Raw genomic sequence first — 21688 nt, 5'->3', positions numbered from 1 at the left:
GGTGTTAACTGGCAATTGACACTCAGCTGATGGAAATGTACATCGTTCCTCTGTGGGCTCCAACTGCGTCAATTTCAAGCATACCTCCACTGTGGACTGGTTAGCATACGACTGTGAAATTTTAAGCTTGGTTGATTTTTTGTTTCACCTGGAAACACCTGAGCTCTTCACCTGCGATTAATAATGACAAGTCGCCCAACCAGGTGTCAAACATGATGAAGCACTCCGGCAAATATTTCACGTTGATTTCACGCTCATGTCTTGTCTATTGCTTGGTGAAGGCAGGCTTCCACAGGTTACTCTGTGGTCTGATATGTCAGAGACTCTGCTTGCGAATCAATTTCATTGGGGCATTGTGAAGGTAGGCTGAACTGTTTATGGCTGGAATCATGTGTGCTTCCGTCTGTGTAGGTAGTAAAGGGATAAAACAATTGTGTATGTGCTTTGTGTCTGACCCAGGGACTTACAGGTGGACTCTGGACTAGAGTTTGTCCTGGTTAATTTAGTAACAAATGCACACTTGACTTGAAGCACAACTTAGCACCTTCACATAAGTGTTTTTAACCCAGGGTTGTTGGTTTTTTCCCTCCAAAATGCACTTCAGTAAGGCAGGGCTTGATTTAACTATTTTAACTTTGCACCAGTGCAATTTATAATTGAAAAATGTGTCTTAATATTTCTGTCAACGTGCACAAAGTACATGTTCAAGTTAAAAAAAATCAAATTTGTGTCTGGCTAAGCCTTACTTTTCCACACAACAAACTGGTTTTGTCTGGTGCAACTTAGTTTTTTATATTAACATGCACTTGGTGCAAGTTAAATCAAGTTCCCTAAATTGAATCCTGGTAAGGATTTACTTTGAATTTCTTCTGGCTTGCAATAATGAATCTTTTAAATCTCATTATTTAATGTAATTAAAGAGGCTTACTATACAACAGTTAGTAAAAGCTATAAAATTATATTTGCTAAATTTGTATCTTTGAATAACCAAAATATGTCTTATCAAATGTGTTAGGTCACATTTTCAAAAACAAAATTAAAAAATGAATGAGTAAAATTTTCTGAACTCTTTCATTGATTGAAGGGGTTGAAAGCCATGTGATGAAATGTACAACACATGTCAATATCCTGACTGCCAATCAAGTGGCCATGTGGCCCTACTTAGACCTTGTGCATCCCTCATTAGCCTGGACCATCTCCAGCCCTGCATCATGTAGATAGCCAGTGTTACACAATGTTACAGGGTTTAATCCCCAGTTGTGAGGAGAGGCTATGAGTCAACTGACACCAACCAACACCAGGCTTATCCCTCCTCCCAGTCATAGCATCCCATACTGCAGGCCTTCACATTCATACTGACAAACACACTGCAGTGTTCATTTCACTGTGTAGGTAATCAAGTCGTGAGTCTATATTCTTTCCGCTGGAGTGCCGGGGAGTTTACGATTGTTGCCAGAATCTGTGGCTCCCATTGTGGGAGTATTTGTGAATCTCGGCTGTCTGTGGAGTACTGCGGTGGTATGTGATTCACAAAGGATGATAGACGAAGAGAGACGTAAGTATCCACATGTACATCTCACAGCTCAATGGGGTACATGTCGTACATGGTTGTATATTTCGCTCAGGATGATGTTCATTTCATATAGGTTCATTTGTTGATTGACATCTGTTGCTTGTGGCAAGGGTTTCATTGTGGTAGTGATGTTGGTCATACTCGTTTATTTCACATACTAGCTCGTATATTTCACATACTGCCTCAAGATTTGAACAGCTTTCGTTAATTGTGTGCCATTCATAGATTAAATGTTTGGGTGACTTCAGTGTCCTCATAACTTTGTTTATGTCAAGCATTTGTTTCTCAATTACAGATAATTAAAATACAAATTTTGAAAGGATTTCTCAAGATTGTAGTGGAGTTAGTTTCATGTGGCTGTGTGTTTCTTGTGAGTTGCAAGTAGACGCTGATCAAATGTGATGTGTACATCTGTGAACTTACACACCACAGTTCACTGTGAGCATTCTGTTTCCAGTATTTTGTCAATGTTGTCAGTTGGGGATTTGTTTATTTACTATCTCTGCATGTCATAGACACCTGGAGGCCAAGTGTGTGTTTACTTGTTTATTCAACTTGAGTGGAGATCAGACTTGTCAGTTTGCTAATGGAAAAATTGAATATTCACGGTATGTTTATGATGTGAGCAGCAGGGTTGAAGAGCAGTTCATTATGTAAGTATGCCCTCGGGACAGACAAATAATTACAGCTGTGATCACAGGCCTCCTTTGAAGTCATTGTCCAGCGATCATCATCATTCATCAGTGGTCATCCATGTAATATATCTATTTGTCAGAGTATTTATACAGATTTTGTTTTGATGAGCTGTTGAAAATAATATTAGAAAAATTCTGTAACACATTTTCAAAGATACAGCTAGTCTGTCTTACAGACCCTGATACAAATATATATATCAAATACAGCCCATGCAAGTCTATAATGTTTGGCAAGTCTAGATAACTGCAGTACCAGGAAATGAAGAGAGTCACTGGGCTCCCTTTTACTATATTTTTTTTCAGATAACAGAACTTTTGTGTGTACGATATGTTCATTTCAGAGACTAGATGTTAGTCTAAGGTACAGCTACAATATTTACCTCCCTGTATCATTGTCTTATGTTTTATAGCGGTCAGTTCTTGGCATTTTTATGATCCCCTTTAGGTTAGGGGGGAGCTGTGAGGGGTCAGGTCTGGTGCAGGGTTTGTGTGCTGGACCCCCAACATCCCCCATGCATGGCTAGGCTCCTTTTATATTATTTATTTTAGGTTTTGGATGCAGACAGTGAATAATCTGTTCCCATGGATGTATATAGTACATGACATTCTTTATGTTTATCAGTGGTTTGAAAAGTCCTGGTCACTAAGTGTATTATTATGATTATTACTGTTTCCGTTATTAAGTATTTGACTTGTTTAAGTATGGCTGGCCCCCAGTAGAGACCGAAGGTTGTGATAGGTTCCCAGCAACCTATGCTGGTTGTAAGAGGCCAACTGCCTCCCTGGTCTAGTAGTAGAGTGGCCTCCCAGAGAGCGGAAAGTCCGGGGTTCGATCCCCAGCCACGTCATACCAAAAGACGTTAGAAGATGGTACATGTTGTTACCCTGCCTGGTGCTCTGCAATAAGGGGCTAAAACAAGGACTGGTCGGCTCGGAGTCAGTATACTGTGTCTGTTATGTTAAACTATTATTCACGTTAAACTATTCCATGGTGTCTCAGTGGGCTAGCACTACAAATCGGCATCAGTCCTGACTAGTACAAACAGACACACACACACATACATGTTGCAATGTAAGTGCAATAATCTTGGACGTGACGTTAAACCCCATTTCACCTCACCAAAAGAGGCAACTCAATCGAGAGGATGAAGCTCGTTGACTTGGTTGATGGCATACCCAGATGGCATGGATCATTGCTCATGATATCAATCACTGGATTGTCTGGTCAAGACTCGATGATTTTTACTGGCAGCTGTCATATAGCTAGAATATTACTGAGTGCTGCGGTCAACAACAAACAAAAGGTATGGTTTGACCTTACACGTCTCATCATCATGTTGAACCACCTCTATGGTCTAGTGGATAGGGTGTCTACCTGGAGAGTAGGAGGTCAGTGGTTGAAGCCTGGGCCAGATCATACCAAAACATGTTGAAAGATGGTACTTGTTACCTAGTCTGTCTCACAGTCCCTGAACCATACTATTTTGCCTTCTGCCCAGCCCTTACAGTAAGGCTATAGTTTTAAAATAAGCAAGTCTAGATTTTCCCCAGGTTCAGGTTCTGAATCTCCCATCTCACTGGGGCTCCTTTTCAGTGTAAGTGGAGTTGTTTCTTGTATATTTTCAGAGACTAAGCGTTAGTCTGCCTGCCTGCCAATGGTTTGGCTCAGAGTCAGAATACTGTGTCTGAGTGTTACATCTATGTTAAACTGCATCATGCTATCTTAGTCGGCGAGCACTTTAAACCAGAATGTTATAAGCAGCCAAACACACATGCATACAAAATGCTACATGAGTGCAATGATCTTGAACATGTTGTTAAACCCCATTTCCCCTCACGTAGAACCCGTAATATTAATATATATAAAAGGGATCCTCAAGATTGATCCCAGAGTTAGCACAAGAAAGGGAAAATCCTAAATAATGTTTATTCTTAACACCTGACGGATAAACTTTCTTCAAATATTTTCCCCCTCCCTTATTGAGGGCACAGTGATGATATAAACGCTTGCAGTGTAAACTAGATGCTTCTGTTGACCAATGATAGACACAATGTTTGAGTGTTTGTGTGTTGATCCACAGCATTGATGTGCATTGCAGCCCTGTTCGTCAGGGGCTACGGGTAATTGATCACACATCAGTGTATTTGGAGGACATGCCTTTTGAAATTGACAACCAGGTGCAATGTCGATTTCAGAAAAGATGTTTATTTTGGATGTACATTTCACATATCATGTATTTGTTTGGTTGTAGCCAGAACAAATCCTTACCAGTGTTTATGTCAGGGACTTTGTTGAAACATTCCTCGAATAGTCCAGTTATTTTTGTAAGAAAATACAGTGTTGCAATGTTCCTACCTTGACAGTATGTGTGGTATTTACCTCTGATGAAAAGAATTAAGTGAAAAAAAATGTATCAGTTGTTAATTTGTGAAATGTGACACCTTTGATGAAGATAAGATTACAGATTGGATGGTATTTCAAGGCTGGGAGGCCACAAAGCAATGAGGCGGCCATGTTTTATGGTTGTAAATGGGCCATGACTCCTCCAGCTAATACAGCTCTGTTGGATAACAGGATGTCCCTAGTGGATGGCAAATGAACCACGTTGCTTTAATTAATTCCCTTAATTCCAAAAACCTGCTACAATGTTTTTATTGTTGCCTGATAATTCATCACATGTCTTACATCTTACACGAAATTGGTTGAGAGTTTTTGTGAATTCCAACTTTCTGCTTTACTTATATTCCTCTTATGTTGATTATAAGGAGAATAAGTTAAATAGGTTTAGAAGGTGCCGTTTAGGAGAAAGGAGATCATTTAGGAGATAAGATTATTCTCTGTTTTCAGATTTGAGCAATACATAGTATCTGATACCCAGAAATTTAATTTGGAACCAATGGTTGACCCGAAATTTCATGGTTTCCAAAAGGGGTCACTTGACCAACCCCTAATGAATTATATTGGAAATTACGTTTGAATCTGGTTTGGACGTGCGGAGTATATATCATAAATGCCATACTTTCACTCGTTAAGAGTTATCATGGTTATATTTGTTGCAGTTTGACTATTATTTGTCAACATAAAGTTTTCACAGTCCTGAGCTCAGGACGGTGATTGGTCAAACTGTTCCATACGTAAAAAATAGCGATCAGATGTATGCTTATAGTTAACTGTATATTATAAATATACTTAGTGAAACTGCAACTAAAAAAACACGATATTGGAATATATTATTCCTGATAAAATAATAATTTCAGGTACAATTCTTCCAATCACTGCATCAAAACTCGTTAAAGTTATATTATTGGGTATCTTTTCTCCAAAATACCAGTAAGTTGCAAGAAAACGTGTGTACAACTGATTGCTGTTTTAGTTTTATGAGAAAATATACACCACTAATGTTAATCTCTGCATATAAGACAATACCTAGCAGAACAGGAAATACTTTTCATTTAAACGGTAAATCATCATGTCTATCAATGTTTTATCTCAATATTGACCTAGTTTAATAGTTATCACCTGTTCATTTACCTGAATTCACTGAAGGGATACAATGTAACTATTTTTCCCGAGTAGGACAAACATGTTTCTATTGCCAATGTGGGGATTGTGTATGTGCTGGTGATGTGCTTCATTCCAGTTTGTAGACGGGTAGATAATTTAGTGTCACCTGAAAGGCGGGGTCACTTTATAGACAGTGTGTCCGCTTCATGTGGGAGGAAAGCCCAAAATGATGCAGGTCTCAGACGTTTACCACTTTGGTGAACCAAGGAGCAGGTGTATAGTGCCGACAAACCTAGAAACACAATCGGGACGAACTGGGATTTGAACCTACAGTCATAGGTTTGCCCAAGGGATGCAACTCTGCACACCGAATTACGACAAATGCTGAATGTGACATTTCTTGAAGTTTGGACCGCAAAGAAAAATGATAAATAAATCCAGATAATGTCTTGGCTTTTATGTTTTACAACTTATCAGATTGCCCCATACCCCTATTTATTTTACAGCTATTTTTAACGCTTAAACTGCATTTCCAATCATCAAATTATTGACCCAAGAGTTAAAAAAATTTAGATGATGACAGTTAAATGACAATAATCAGCAAAAAGAAGAAGTTTGAAATGAAACCAGTTTAAATTGTCTGACTGGTGGATTGAGTATGATGCCAGACAGATCATAAGATCACCAGCACAATCTCAGCTGTCACCCTACCCACCACATCAGTTCCAAGGCTGTTATATATAGAGGGTAATCATGTGCTGTGATCACGCAGTTCTAACTGTAGGCTCCAGACACTGGTGGAGTCACTCATCATCTGACTGATGCCTGTCACTAATTTAGTGCCACGTTAGTGTGTTGGATATCAATGTTATTAAGTGGTGTGTGTTTCAGGGGGATATCTGCTGCAGTGAAGTATAGTATTTTTGATGTGTTTGTAATTGATGGGGTTGCTCTATTTGTGGGAGGGTGAAGCACATTTCGAGTTGACTCCCAAGATCCTCTGCTGTGTGACAGGTGGGTGTTTCGGTGTTGGCTAATTGTATACTTCATAAATAATGACGCTTTGATCCAGGGCTTCAGCAACATGGGATATGATTGTTTGTTTGTTTGTTTGATGGTTTAACATCGCATTCAGCAGTATTTTAGGTATATGACAGCGGTCTCTAAATAATCGAGTCTCGACCGGACAATCCAATGATTGACATCATGAGCATCGATCCACGCAATTGGGATATGATGATATGCTCAGCAAAATTCCAGCTATATGACGGCAGTCTGTAAATAATCAAGTCTTGACTGGACAATCCAGTGATTGACATCATGAGCATCAGTCAACGCAATTGGGATACGATTATATGCATCAACCAAGTCAGCGAGCCTGACAACCTGATGCCGTTAGTCACTTCTTACAACAACAGGTTCAACAGATTTTCCACAGGTTCTGAATCTCCCATCTCATTGGGGCTCCATGGAGATTGTTTCTTTTAAAATCATATATTTCCAGAGACTTAAGGTTAACGTGTTGCACATAGGGACAGATCTTGCTTCGTTACCCGATGCACAGTGTGATATATATGTGTCCCTTTGTCGTCCCATTGTCAGCTGAACATGGGTATATTATCTTTGGTTGTCAGCACCGTACCCATGACTGCAGGATCCACTTGCACAAAGCGATCTTAGCTCTGTTATTGTCATAAATCTATGCTAAAGTGTTGGAGTTATGATCGTGGTAGTGATAAGATCGCTTTGTGCACGTAGACCCTGGTTTCACCAAAGTGTAAACGCTACAAGCTGCATGTTTACAATATCAGATCTTGTTTATATAGGGAGTCATGCGCCAGCTGACACACATGGATGTATACTACTCAAAAGAAATTAAAGAACACCCATATTTTTCATCATGGCTAGGACAGATAATCATTTGAAAAAAATAGGTTGTTCTTTAGCTGCCTTTGATGTGTATGTGTTAGTTGGTGCAGTGCGATGATGCAATGCTCGAGAATGAACAGTCTGCGATTGAAAGAAATGCTCATTCACTTTCTGCACATCCAAGAAATTCTTATCACTTCCCAAAATGGTATGGCTGAAGAACAGGTCAACGGTATCCCACGCCGGTCATAAAAGCTGCCAACAGTGGAGATTGGATGGTCAGTCTCTGGTAGCACATGGGTGTCATCGTGTCCTGATTGTGTTGCTCAAGCTATCAACCACCAGTCTGCCAGCTCTGTACTTAATTACTTACAGTGAGTGAGTGAGTGAGTGTGGTTTTACGCCGCTTTTAGCAATATTGGAGTAATATATCACGACGGGGGACACCAGAAATGGGCTTCACACATTGTACCCATGTCAGGAATCGAACACGGGTTTTCGGCGTGACGAGCGAACGCTTTAACCACTAGGCTACCCGACCACCCCCTAATCACTTACAGACAGCTTTGATATAACTGGAATATGAGTTACATGGAGTTTTGCAAACTGAAAGTCCAAGGGATGTACACTGACATTCAGGTTGTAAAATCTTGTACAGCCCGCTGTTCATTGTATTATATGGTACATGATCTATAGTGCATTTCAATATATAACTTTAACATAGAAATCCTTGCTCTTCGATCAATGCTCATGATGTCAATCACTGGATTGTCTGGTCCAGGCTCGATTATTTACAGACTGCAGCCATATAGCTGGAATATTGCTGAGTGTGGCATTAAACAACAAACAAACAAATATCTTGTGCCCATTATCGGACATTCAGTATGGTAACTCATGCAAACAGGGTCACTTATGACGTGACAAGCAAATGATGACAAACACTATGACGTCATGACATCCGACTTGTATGGGTTTTTACAAGACGGCAACTGGCCAGTCAGATAGCTCAAGTTTGTAACAAGTAGTGATAATATGGCTGACTGTGGCATAAATCAACTCTCTATGCATTACACTGGAACACATCTGCACCATCAGCTCGAAAGGTTTTATCAATGATAAGCTTGCTGCTTGCTAACATTTACACTTGCGGCTGAATCATGAACCTAGCACCCGCGGAGGAATGTGTCTACATCGCTGCAGTGGCGAGGCTCAGCATGAGATGTTCAGTGTATCCTACAGTGCAGTCATGGCGACTTCGACTTCACTGAATGACTCGCACATGATAACCTAAGAGCCTGTGACCGTGTTTTTCTGGCACATGACTGTATCGTCTTACTAAATGAGTTACTATCCACCAGCATGCCGCCTGTTATAATTAAATGTCAGTGTAACAACACCAGCTTGTTTAGGGATCAGTAGCTGGATATAGTCAATAGTGGCAGCTTCAGCACTGAAGTTCCTCTCTTTAGTCTTCTTCCAGACCCTAGAGAATAAATTAGAAAAGGAGTTCAACTCAAGTCTAGATTGATTTGGCAAGTCTAGATTGTGTCAGCTCTAGGTTGGGGATTGTTCTGGGCTCCATTTGGATTTTATCTTTTTAATTTTGTAGATATATATTGTTGTGTTTAGAAATCATCAGGTAACCCTCCATTGCAAAAGGTTTTTGTATGGTGTTAATGTTAGCCTCATTTCATTTGTGAGTGAGTGAGTATGGTTTTACGCCACTTTTAGCAATATTCCAGCAACATCACGGTGGGGGACACCAGAAATGGGCTTCACACATGTTGGGAATCGAACCTGGGTCTTAAGCGTGATGAGCGAACGCTTTAACCACAAGGCTACCCGACCGCCCCCATTTAATTTCTGATGGTGAAGTAAAATATTACACTTAAAAACCAGGATTGACAAACAGTTGTTGTACGTTTTGCTGCTGTTTTCAAACCATCCATCTCTGTGTTGGAAAAAAATATTTACAGTTGAAACTATATTCAAGAGCAAATAATGTTTCATTTCCTAATTTCCGTATAATGAACACTTATTTCTGCTCTGCGTGCAACTATTGGTTGAACTTTTATATTTGAAAATGTGTGAATCATTGATTGCCAAGTTTATCAATGCTTGTCCAAACTGTAATCTTGGGAATTTGAAACCCCGAGTGCTTGTCTTTGAGAATGACAAGTGCATGATTGTTGATAGAGCTCGTACCCATTTCAAGTGCCAATCACTTTCACATGCCCTGATCAGGCCGACCAACATGGACTCTTAAGTACCAAACACTGTTGTCCATTTCAGGATGTCAGTTTCATAAGGAAGGATATATATTGTATATCACGTTCATTTCATTTGGAGATTGACAGAGTAATATGTCATTGTCCACATGTCAACCAGCCATGTGCTTGAGTCCAGTTAGAAGAATGTCGCTCATTTCATCGCGTCAATTTCGATTGATGTACTGGAGCGGATTTCTTGATTAGTAGACATGCCAGGGTTGACAGGTCAGTAGGAAGACTGTCACGGTCTGGCGACTCTCAGGGGGGCCTTGGGGGAGATTTGCAATCATCGGCAGAGGTGACAAAAGTTGATAAAACAGCTTTACGTTGTGTCACGTAGGTCATGTGGCATCTTGATAGCAAGGCTTTGAAGTAACGCCACATACCTACAGAGTTTACCTTTCGTGAGTACTGTTATTTCAAAGGCTGTAAATCAATGGCTATCAGTGACCGTCAATCTCCATTGGATACTTGTGATGATCTGTTTAGTTTAAGAATATTTAAGTTTTCATGTACTAATTTAAGTTAAATGTGTCCATAATCGATTCATGTTATCTGATATTAATATTGTGCTGAATTTTTGGCCATCTATTAGGGTCCGTGGGTTTGATTTCGTGGGAACACAATGGCGGATTGAGTGTGGCTCTAACTCCAAGGGCATTGTCTGTTCAGTTCCTGTGGGTTGTCTTGTCCGGATTTGATTATTAACAGGCTTCACAGCAAACAATTGCTGACTTTCACTTCCTTTTCAAAAAAAATGTTTTGATTTTACATTGACATTATTGATAAAACAGTTTGAACCCGTGAAGATCCAGGGTAGAAAAGGTCTTCAGCAAACCATGCTTGCCGTAAAAGCCGACTATGCTTGTCGAAAGAGGCGACTAACGGGATCAGGTGGTCTGTCAGTCAGTCAGTCAGTTGATGCTTGTCATCGTATCCCAATTGCGTGGATCGATGCTCATTACATTAATCACTGGGTTGTCTGGTCCAGACTGTTTTATTGACAGACCGTCGTATAGCTGGAATATTGCTGAGTGCGGCGTTAAACAACAAACAAAACAAATAAAACTGTGAAATTAAACTTGTAATTTCAGAATAAAAATCAGCCGTGAGTGGCTGAAATATTGCTGATGTGACTAGAAACATTATTGACTCACCGACAAAATACTACACTTAAAATACACCAAATATTAGTTGCAAAAACAAACTGATAATTATCAGTGCATAATTATTGTTATGACGAAATCAACACTTTCTGAATAGTGTTAGATACTGTGGTATAGGCATTGCAGTGATTTTAGTAGAGATAAATGTCATTAGAACATTTTCACCAGTGTAGCAAATTTTGATGGGATACTTTTCTATCATTACAAAAATTGAAAAATATCTTAAGATATTTCAGTTGACGTAAACTCAAGCGTCCCAGAAAATGAACCGATGTGAAGGCCTGCATTGATATGCTGTGTCACGCTGTAGAGCACTCCCTGTGTTGACGAAGGACATTAAACCAGCATCTTCCTGGTACATCCTGAACACCCACTTAAATAACACCCATAAACCCCCCTTGAATAACATCCATTACCATGGAAACCAGCATGCCAGAAGTCACTAACAAAGCTTATGTCCTGAGAAAATATAATACATTTAAAATGTTAAAAATAAAAAATAAATGTTTGCTGTACTGAGTCAAGACGGCTGACTCACATTAAGAGGAAATTCAACAAATCTTGAGGCAATATGTTATTTTAGACAGCCTATGACCCATATATGTCAAAATAAACATTTTTAATCTGATGAGATTTGTTACACAGTTGAATCACTCATAATGAGACATATATATTTTTTGAGTGATGAGATTTGTTAAAAAGTTGAACCATCGCTCTGACACAGCATCTCTCAATGAGACGTTTATGTAAGTTATTTGAATATAACAAAAGCGGGCGTCAAGCCTTAATACAGTATGACGTAGATGTACTCCGTGATAAGTGTAAACTTTCTGAGGGAGGGAAACAGTCATGCCTGGCTTGTCAGGGACCTGCTCATGCAACGTACACCAAAACATGTCCGTGGTGCTATGTACATTGATTTATTGAATGTCAGCGCGGGGAAGGGCAGTATAAACCAGCGTGGTCCTCACTACAAGGGATTCTCACCCTAGACTGCCACAATCACAGAGTCTGTGGCATCACAGACTGTCTACAATCTCGCTCATCAAGTGGTTAAAATCAGGCTATTCGATTGGTCATATTGACGAGATTCTGAATGATACTGACGAGTGTTGGAGTGATATCCGCCTAGATCAGACAGATATTGGCAACGCAGATTTGGGGAGGTTTATTTGAGCTTAATGTTGTTTTTTCTGTGGATTACCTTAAAGCTTATTGGTCATCGTGGGATTTGTGTGCTCTTGCAAATGATGGTAAATAGAGCCTTTCATTGTGGATGAAAGAAGTTCTTGATGGTGGGAAGTTAAAGGTGGCCATTTGTGGGATTATGTTGTAATGGTGATGACAGTCGTTATTCATTTGCTATTTGATTGTTGATTTTCATTCGAAAAAGAATTTGTTTTGTCAGTGATGTGTATCTCTATTGGGTACAAATGAATTTAATCCAACATTTGTATATGTATTTATTATGTCATTATCTGTTTGTTGATTCTGTAAATTTGTTATGATTACTGAGGCTTCGTCAGGTTGTATTTACTGACAATTTTACAGCTGTCTCAGTAACTATTTCAGTTTGATCAAAACCATAATGGTAAAAACTGTTCATAATGATTTAAAGATTTTTTGGAATCATTTTCCATCTCTTAGAGTTGCCAGGAATACTTTTTAACAATAGTTTGTAATGGCATTGCATTTAATTAGTACCTGTATAATTGTAAGTCTGTGTTATGTTCTTTTAAAGTTATGTTTTTGACATTTCAAAATCAATATGTCATAATGGTTTGTTGTTGGGGATGGGTTTTTTGTATAAAAAAGTACCCTTATTCTTCCATGAGCTTACATGCATGACACCCAAAAGTTATTAAAAGGTCTCCCATTTCTGAAAGTTTGCACAACTCTGACAGCTAAATCAGTTACAGAATGACTGGCAGCATTGTATCTTATTAAATAGCTTTTACAGTGCAATTTCTTACCGATGTACTTTGTCTATTTTAGGTGAAACAAGAGCCTGTTGAAAGCTGGTGTCTCGCACTACGGATGTACATGCCCAGTATAGAGGAACCCTGACAGATGACTGGTGATTAAGTTGTCCAGATGACGATGGAGTCTAGTGGGACCCCTCTCAATAGTGTCCTCCCTCCATGAAGTAATGTCTCCAGCAGCTGCCAGTCATGAAGACCAGCATATCCCTAGTGGTATTCTTATGTGTGTTAACCTGCTGGAGTAATCACAGTGTAGCTTTTGAGTTGAAAAATGGAGACAACGTGAAAATTGTTGGTGTGAGAAAAACTCCACATGGTGTTCCTCAGACAGGCACGAGGAGTAATTCTGGGAGAGGTCTTGTGGATGCCCTTTACTCAGAAATTCGCATTGAGTACCAGACCGTTGATAAAGACTTCAATGAAGATGGATTAAAATTTAAGAGTGTCTTGCCATCTGGTCAGAACCCAAGGGAAAGGTTGACTAAAGATGGCCGCAGTTCAGCAGATGGTAAACTGAATGTGCTAGTTTTAAGAACGAAAGAAAATGCATTGAAATTTATGCCACAAACCACATGGGGACTTAAAAGAAAGATGTTGGTAAGCAAGTCTGACAGAGAACCGTATGATGGGTCTATTTTCACCAACAAAGACTTAGTTACAGCAACCAGGCCAAAATCAATATCAGCACAGCAGTTTATCAGATCCTCGGGGCACAATGATGTGAAAGACTTAATTTTTCTGTATGTGAAGGATTCTCTAAGAGCCGCCTATAGAAACCGTTATCACGAAACCAAGGCTAACAATGGCCGGGAGCGGATTTCTCCTTCTTCAGCCGGGAGTAAATTCTTTGATGGTTTAAGTAGTCATTACAAGAGCAGGGGTGTGGAGAGGGTAAGCCAAGGCAATAGTGGACTCAGGAGAGACAATGAGACTTATAACAAGTCTGCTCCTGCTCCAAATAGGCCAAATTTGATTTCCTTCTCTCGTCAGAAGCGTAGCGTTGATAGTGTACAGGATAGTGGCTTCGATCATTCAAGTGTGTCAGGAGGACAGTCAAGTGTAGGTAAACTGGGCTCGAGCACCAGCCATTCTGATCAGAATTCATGGCCAGACAAAACCGGTAGTTCTGATGGTCTGTACACGTCCCCCCCATTTGAGAAAGGATCAATTAACACGGATGAATTTCTGACAAGAGGCACCACAAGTGTAACAGTGTCTGTAGCCACTGCTAAGCATAGCACTGTTTCACCACTGGGTTTTAGTTCGGATAAATATACTACCACTAAGCACTCACCAGGCACCATTCCAGTTTTGTACTCGACAAACATTCCTAAAAGTGACCCCAATACAGCCCCTACTTTTGCTAGCCATACAAGTGGGTTTAGTGGTGTGAGTTCAGAATCTCCAGAAAGCCTGACAAAATCTTACTCTCAAGTGTCATCATCATATCTGGGGACAAGTCCGTCCTTGGCTAAGTTGCCTGACCCTGCTTCGGCCTCATTAGAATCACAAATTGCTGCAGAGAGTGATGTCAGTGCATTACATTCTACGACATTGAGTTCCTCCCCGGTTATTGCAAACAGTACTTCTCCTAGTGCTTCCACTTTAGCATTAAATAGTGATGGATTGGTTGCCACCCTCCCAACAGTAACTGAATCCGCAGAAGTCTCCTCCACGTCTGTGATCACAGAATCTTTAAACTGGGATGCAAATAAAGCTTTAGTGAGTGACACTTCTCTTAAACAAACTTCCACAATTGCACAAACTCCAGAGCCATCATCTGAGACATCTCCTGAACCATCTCAAACGTCTGGCAAACTTATTGCTGAGATGTATTTAGAACCTACAGCTGAAACATCTCCGGAACCCATTGCTGAAACGTCTAATAAACCCATTGATCTTCCAAACACATCTCCTGTAATGACTACAGTTAAGATTCCTCTTAAGCCAACGATTCAGGCTTCTCCAGAGACATCACCAGAAACCTCCCGGGAGACATCAACAGAATCCTCCCCAGAGACATCTCCAGAGACAACATCTGAGACATCTCCAGAAACCTCCCCTAAGACAACACCAGAGACATCACCAGAGACATCACCAGAGACATCACCTGAGACATCACCTGAGACAACACCTGAGACAACACCTGAGATATCACGAGAGACATCTCCTGAGACAACAACAAAGACGTCGCCAGAAACCTCCCCTGAGTCATCACCAGAAACCTCTCCTGAGACATCCCCTGAGACATCACCTGAGACAACACCTGAGACATCGCCAGAAACATCTCCTGAGACATCACCAGAAACCTCCCCTGGGATATCACCTGAGACATCACCTGAGACATCGCCAGAAACATCTCCTGAGACATTGCCAGAAACCTCCCCTGAGACATCGCCAGAAACATCACCAGAAACATCTCCTAAGACAACACCAGAGACAATCCCAGAGACATCGCCAGAGACGTCGCCTGAGACATCCCCTGAGACAACACCTGAGATTTTGCCACAAACATCACCAGAGACGACACCAGAGAGATCACCACAGAAGGCTCCAGAGACCAACCCCGAATCGACTCCAGAGCCAACAACAACACACCCACAGCCAAAAGCAGAACCAGATACCCCTGTAACACGTCTTCCTATGATATATGAGCCACAAGCAGCTGAAACTGCAACAGATGAAATCACCAAGATAGATATTTCCGAGACATCAGTGACTTTCACCTCTGAACCGTCCAGCACAACATCAGAGCCAGTGCCAGAGGCTCACTCCCCATCCAGCACTCCGGCAACACATGACAGTGATTCTGATTCTGAACTGGGTAACGCAGAGCCTGAGGGTGAAGGAGCCACACCCAGCACCAAATCAGACTCCGCCACCTCTATTCCTATTGCTGAACCAGGTCCTGACTGGGTGGATGCCAAGAAGAAGTGGAACATTGCTTGGGAGATCCACCTTTACATGTTGGGGGGACTGTTTGCAGCAGTAGCTTTCTACACCCTCACCAGTATGATCAAGCTGTACCAGATCAACCGGCTCCTGAGCAAGAAATACTTCATCACCCTCAACCTCCTCATCTTCACGTTGTGTACCGTTCGAGCTGTCTTCCTTCTGGTTGATGGCTACAACTCCAATAAAACATTTCATCCTGTGCTCAACTATCTCCTCTACAGCTCAGCCTTCCCTTGTTTGACATCATCTTTCAGCATATTGCTTTACGCTCTGCTACAAGCAACACAGATGAGACTTGTCCCACCCCGAGTGCAGAAGATTCAGGTCCTGATTGTCATCATCTTATTCCATTTTATTCTTCAGATCACTACTGATGTTCTGGTAGGAACCTATGCCGGAATGAACATTATGCTATTTGTGTGCCAACTGTTTTACATCTGCTGGGGATTGTTCTTATTCTTTGGATATGCTTATATATTCCGATACCTGTATTCCTCCGCAGTGAAGAGACAGAAGAACTACCAGTACATGCTCACTGGAAAGACGTATCCCAGTGGATCAGAAAGTTATAAACATAAGTTCACCTTGAGCTTAGCAGTCAAGGTCACATTTATGGGGTCCATATTAGGTCTTGTGACAATAGGACTGGAAATATACGCCATAATAGGCGTATATGGTGTTTTCTCCGACAAGAAGCCTGAACCCTGGCCTTGGTGGCTGTACCACACAGCTTTACGACTTGTTGAGTGCTTGATGTGTATAATCATGGCCTATGTGGCCTCACAGCCATTTCGCTATACAGAACTGAGAACATGCAGTTTCTTGTGTGGTCCCTGTCTGGAGATATGCCAGTGCGCAGGTAAGGGTGATCAAAGTGATAAGCTAGGCTGGAGTGAATATGATCGCTTGTACATGACGACAAACAAAAGAAGCAATGGACATACAAATGGGAAGAAGAAGAAAATATATTTGAACGAAGGCACAGACATTGTTCCGATTGTGATACAGCCTAGTACCACTGATGAGTCTCGGCCTCCATCCATGTTGATTATTGAAGATGGATATGTTCGCTTCCAGGCCGAGACGGACATCAATAAGATTGTAGATACTTACACTAAGACACATGGTGATACGGAGATGTCAACGTTTAAGAACTATGATGGAATTGTAAATGGTGCTTATATTCGCTCAATGGAGGATACTGTTCGTTTTCAGGATGATCTGGCATCAACTGATGGCTACATTAGAAAAAGTCGCAAAAGCAGCTTGGCAAGCAGCGGATTTTTCCGACCACCTTCGTCTATCAGTCTTGCTGACAGCATGGAGTCAGAAATCGACAAAGCGTTTCGAAGTATGCGACAGGACAGTTTGTCAAAATTACGTGCTTCAACACATAGCTTACCTTCGCGAAGCACGTATAGTATTGATGACAACTTTCAGGGACCGGCCATTGACGCCTACTTGGAACAACAAGTAGGTCAACCTAAAGCTGGTCTTCGAAGGTCAAGGTCAGCACTAGGGGACTTGAATATTCAAAAGCCAGAAACTTGGCGCCACAAACTGTTCAGAAGCAGAAGTGATAATTCTGCATGTGTCCGAACCAAAGATTTAGACAGTATGCGATATTTGTCCTTGCTTGACCTTGAAAAGCAGCAGGATAAAAGCGCAGACAGTGCATCTGGTGATTCAAGTTCAAAAACAGCTGACAGTTCCGATGATAGCTATGTAGACCATCATCAATCGACTGATAATCTAACTGCCAACCGCGAGGTTGTGAAAAGGTTATTACAAAAAGAAAACTCGGAGCCAGAAGAAATTGATGTGTGATGTGCAAGCTTTGCCTGAATTCTTTCAACTGGAAAGAATTTAAGTGACATATTGGTAAAATATTAAGATTTTTGATAAAAACATAAATGAATTACTGAGATTATTGTGTATCTGTTTTCAGAATATCAGTTGATAGGATTACAAAGATTCCTTCATTTTGAAAATGATTAAGTTGGAACTAGGAATTCTAGCAAAATCAAAATAAGGCCATGAGTAGTTATTTTGAATTATTAATTATAAGCCCTTGTAGACTTTATATGTAATGCTAGCTTCAGCAGCTAGTAATGCTAACTTCAGCAGGTTTTGTTTTAAAAATTAATTCATCTCTGTTGACTTTGAATCAATGTAGATATATTTTCATATTTTCTATCATTTGGACAACTCAAATAAAGATTTATTGATTGATTTTTTATAAAGAAACTGCCCTTGAATTGAGGATTTCATTTTTGACATTTACCGGTATATCAAATTCATTTTATTATTTTGTATTCATCAATACCTTTTATGTAAATTCATCTCACCTGTTTGCCATGAAATCCCATGTTACTATTTCAAATCTGTGATCTGAAGATATAGCTGAGTGGTCTGAGGATTGCCATGTTGGTTTATGGAGAGATCAGAAAGGTATTTTTTGAACGTCAAAACTAATTGATCACATGGACTAGCCTTATCTTTGATTGTCCTTTAGTATTGAAAACAAGTCATGAGATCATTAAGAATAAGAAAGAAATAACTACATTCATCATCTCAAAAAACGAAAACTCAACCAAAAATGAACAATTTGTAGTTACCAAGGTTGTAGCCAATTTCAAATAAATTCATTTGAATTTGAGACATTCATTCACCATTCGAGACATTTCATTTATTCCTTGAAACATGAAGAAATTGATCAATGGACTTTGTATATTTTGTAAATATCATTTTGTATGTTACCATGGTTACCAAGTTAGTAGTCACAACTAGTCATATCCTTTAAGGACCGAGCTCCCCACCATCACAGTGCAATCTATCATTTACTTTTATTTCTACTTTTTGTATAAACCTCATATCATATGTTTCTTTGCTAATCAGCAGTTATTTATTCACTTTTACAGTTTTTGTATTGTCAATACTCAGGTGTGAAACGAAGCTCACATATGCCAAAATATTGTTCTGCCTTTTAAGAAATGAAATAAATCCAAAATGCACTAGAATATTGGCGATATTTATCCCTGGATCTTCCTTTAGTATCGTCCTTAGATTGAACAGAATTTACACAGATCCTGTCCATAGTCTTGATGTCTTACATTAATTATCCCTCCGGTCACCTTGGTGTTTTCAGGACATGCCTGTCATGTAATTATTGTTTCTGAATTAGTCAAGACCAATTTAATTACCTGATTTACAGATTTGTGTGTGTGTGTTTCAGCCATTTATGTATCTCAAAATTGATATTTTGTCTCTTCCCCTCACTCTAACAGTGGCTACACCAAAAGAGAGAACAGAATTTCCCCCATGCAATGAACCCCCAAAAGAGGTGTGTGTGTTAGAAACAAGACAGATAATATTGGTCACTGATTTTTTTTATTTTAAAAAGTGAGTTTAGCTGTATTTTATTTCTCTCCATCTTTAGGTATGTTGGGCACACAAGTCTGTAAAACAAGTACTTTAAGTGGTCTTGCCTTAAGATAAAATTGTCGGTAGGTGTACTGACACACTATGAAAACACATAATTATGTTTTCAAGCATCGGTCATGATGTGATTTTTATGACCATTTTGCCAAATATTACAGAAATTGGAATATGTGTTTTCAAAGTGTTTCAGTATATATGAATATTTTATTTTATCTTTTGTGGTAATTTTTTAGGAGATAAAATAGCAGTGATTGGATGTTTAATGATTTTGATATGGTCTGAGTAAATCAGATTGACTAAACACTAAAATTATCATTTGTTTGATAAAATGGGTAAAGTCTACCATATATGCAATTCCATTCTCGAGATTCGTTATTAATTATGTTGTTTTTCATAGAGGGCTCGAACATTTTGTTCCTATGCCCCTGTCCTCGTGAACAAGGAGCGTTCATTGTCTGTCATATTTCTGTCTGTACACAGTCTTTCTTTGTTAAAATGTTATGGACACATGTGATACATGTCATGTCAGTTTCATATTTCAATTATCATAAAGTTATCACAGATTCCCCGAACTGCAGACAATACTGTTGATGTGAATAACATGTTTATTTTTGTATTGACAAGTTGACAGTGATGTTGTTCTTCCTTGTCAAAAACAACACGGATGTAGTTGATTCAGGGAACAATCCTCTATCAAAGTTATGTACATGTCATGTACATTGCCGTCAATCAAATGATACTTGTTTATGTTTTCAGAATGAAATAGTTGTTGTACAATTCATACAATATTATGTTGCGACCTTCATTGCTGATCCATAACTGTTTCCTCTGTGAGGTCAGAAGGTTATTAATTTTTGTGTTTTATTTTAAAATGTCACATGTTTTTACATTGATTAGGAAAACAGTTATACCCTATTTGACATATTCAACATGCTGTGCACTGAAATAGATTGTGACAGCAGGCCATGTGCCATTTTTGTTTGTTGTTCAACGCCACATTTGGCAATATTCCAGCTATGTGTTGGCAGACTGTAAATAATAGTGTCTGGACCAGACAATCTAGTGATTGACATCATGAGTATCAATCTACGCAACTGGGATATGATGACATGCATCAAACATGTCAGCGAGTCTTGACCACTCGAACCCATAAGTCACCTCTTACGACAAGCATAGTCACCTCTTACGACAAGCATGGGTTGCTGTGTGACATGTGATTGACTGAGTGTTAATGCTGCTATGAGCAGTATTAGAGCTATGCAACAGAGCTGTAAGTACTCACTCTGGACCAGGGGATCAAATGGGATGATAGAACACAGAGCAATGAAAACATCAGGGTGAGGTTAGTGGCACAACTAGCCAAGTCACACAGTGTGACCACCTGGTTATGTTAAGTCAGCACAAGACTGGGGTACTGGGGACCTTCCTACTTTTGAGTCCCAGTAGTTTCCAGAATGAAAGTAATGGTGGGCTGAGCATGTCATTTTGCCTCCCCTCACTGTGAGATTAGTGTGATGATTGTCAAGTCCATTCCACGAAGATACGGGTTAGATAAGGTCTTCAGCAACCATGCTTGCCATAACAGCCGACAATGCTTGTTGTGTGATGCGACTAACGGGATTGGCTGATTGATGCATGTCATCATATCCCAAGTGCATGGATCGCTGCTCATGATGTCAATCACCGGATTGTCTGGTCCAGACTCGATTATTTACAGACCGCTGTCATTTAGCTGGAATATTGCTGAGTGCTGCGTTAAACAACAAACAAACCATTCTAGGTGTCCCCTTTACTAATTCTGTAAAATTAGATGTAAAACAACTCTTGACTCAACGACACTGTTTGGGTGCATTCAATTTTTGTAGTGTGTGGTATATTATCTTCAGGATCTGTCTTGACAGATTAGATATTATATTGATGGAGGGTTTGCTTGTGTCAAGTATGCTAGGTGCTGAGGGATGTTATTATGTCAAATACGGTAAATCAGACACAGTAAATTGAAACAATAAACTACTGATCTAGACTGTTGAATTCAGTAGATAAGACACGTGTCGAAAATATTTAACTAGTGGTCGACACTGATGAATTCAGTAGATGAGACACTTGTCGAAAACATTTAACTACTGGTCTACCCTGTTGAATTCAGTAGATGAGACCCTTGTTGAAAACAGTAAACTACTGGTCTACACTGTTGAATTCAGTAGATGAGACACTTGTTGGAAACAGTAAACT

The 21688-nt window shown here is 39.9% G+C and overlaps 1 protein-coding gene across 4 annotated transcripts in view; it reads left to right on the top strand.

The window, feature by feature from the left end:
* Window positions 1-21228, top strand: part of LOC139444748 (uncharacterized) — a 68386-nt gene extending 47158 nt beyond the window's left edge. For 2 of the 4 annotated variants that reach the window (XM_071225685.1, XM_071225687.1), the window contains one exon: window positions 13074-21228. In XM_071225685.1, the coding sequence (XP_071081786.1) occupies window positions 13250-17842 (4593 nt within the window). In that variant the 5' untranslated portion in view covers window positions 13074-13249 and the 3' untranslated portion in view covers window positions 17843-21228. Of the gene's footprint in view, window positions 1-1209; window positions 1556-11937; window positions 12332-13073 lie in introns of those variants that run through there. The other 2 variants (XM_071225684.1, XM_071225686.1) reach the window with 2 other exon arrangements.
* The last annotated feature ends 460 nt before the right edge of the window (window positions 21229-21688 follow it).

This window comes from Haliotis cracherodii, unplaced genomic scaffold, assembly GCF_022045235.1.
Source record: "Haliotis cracherodii isolate W230 unplaced genomic scaffold, xgHalCrac1.p SCAF_6, whole genome shotgun sequence".
Taxonomy (NCBI): domain Eukaryota; kingdom Metazoa; phylum Mollusca; class Gastropoda; order Lepetellida; family Haliotidae; genus Haliotis; species Haliotis cracherodii.
The sequence above is the reverse complement of the archived record's forward strand: the minus strand, read 5'-3'. Positions and strand labels throughout refer to the sequence as shown.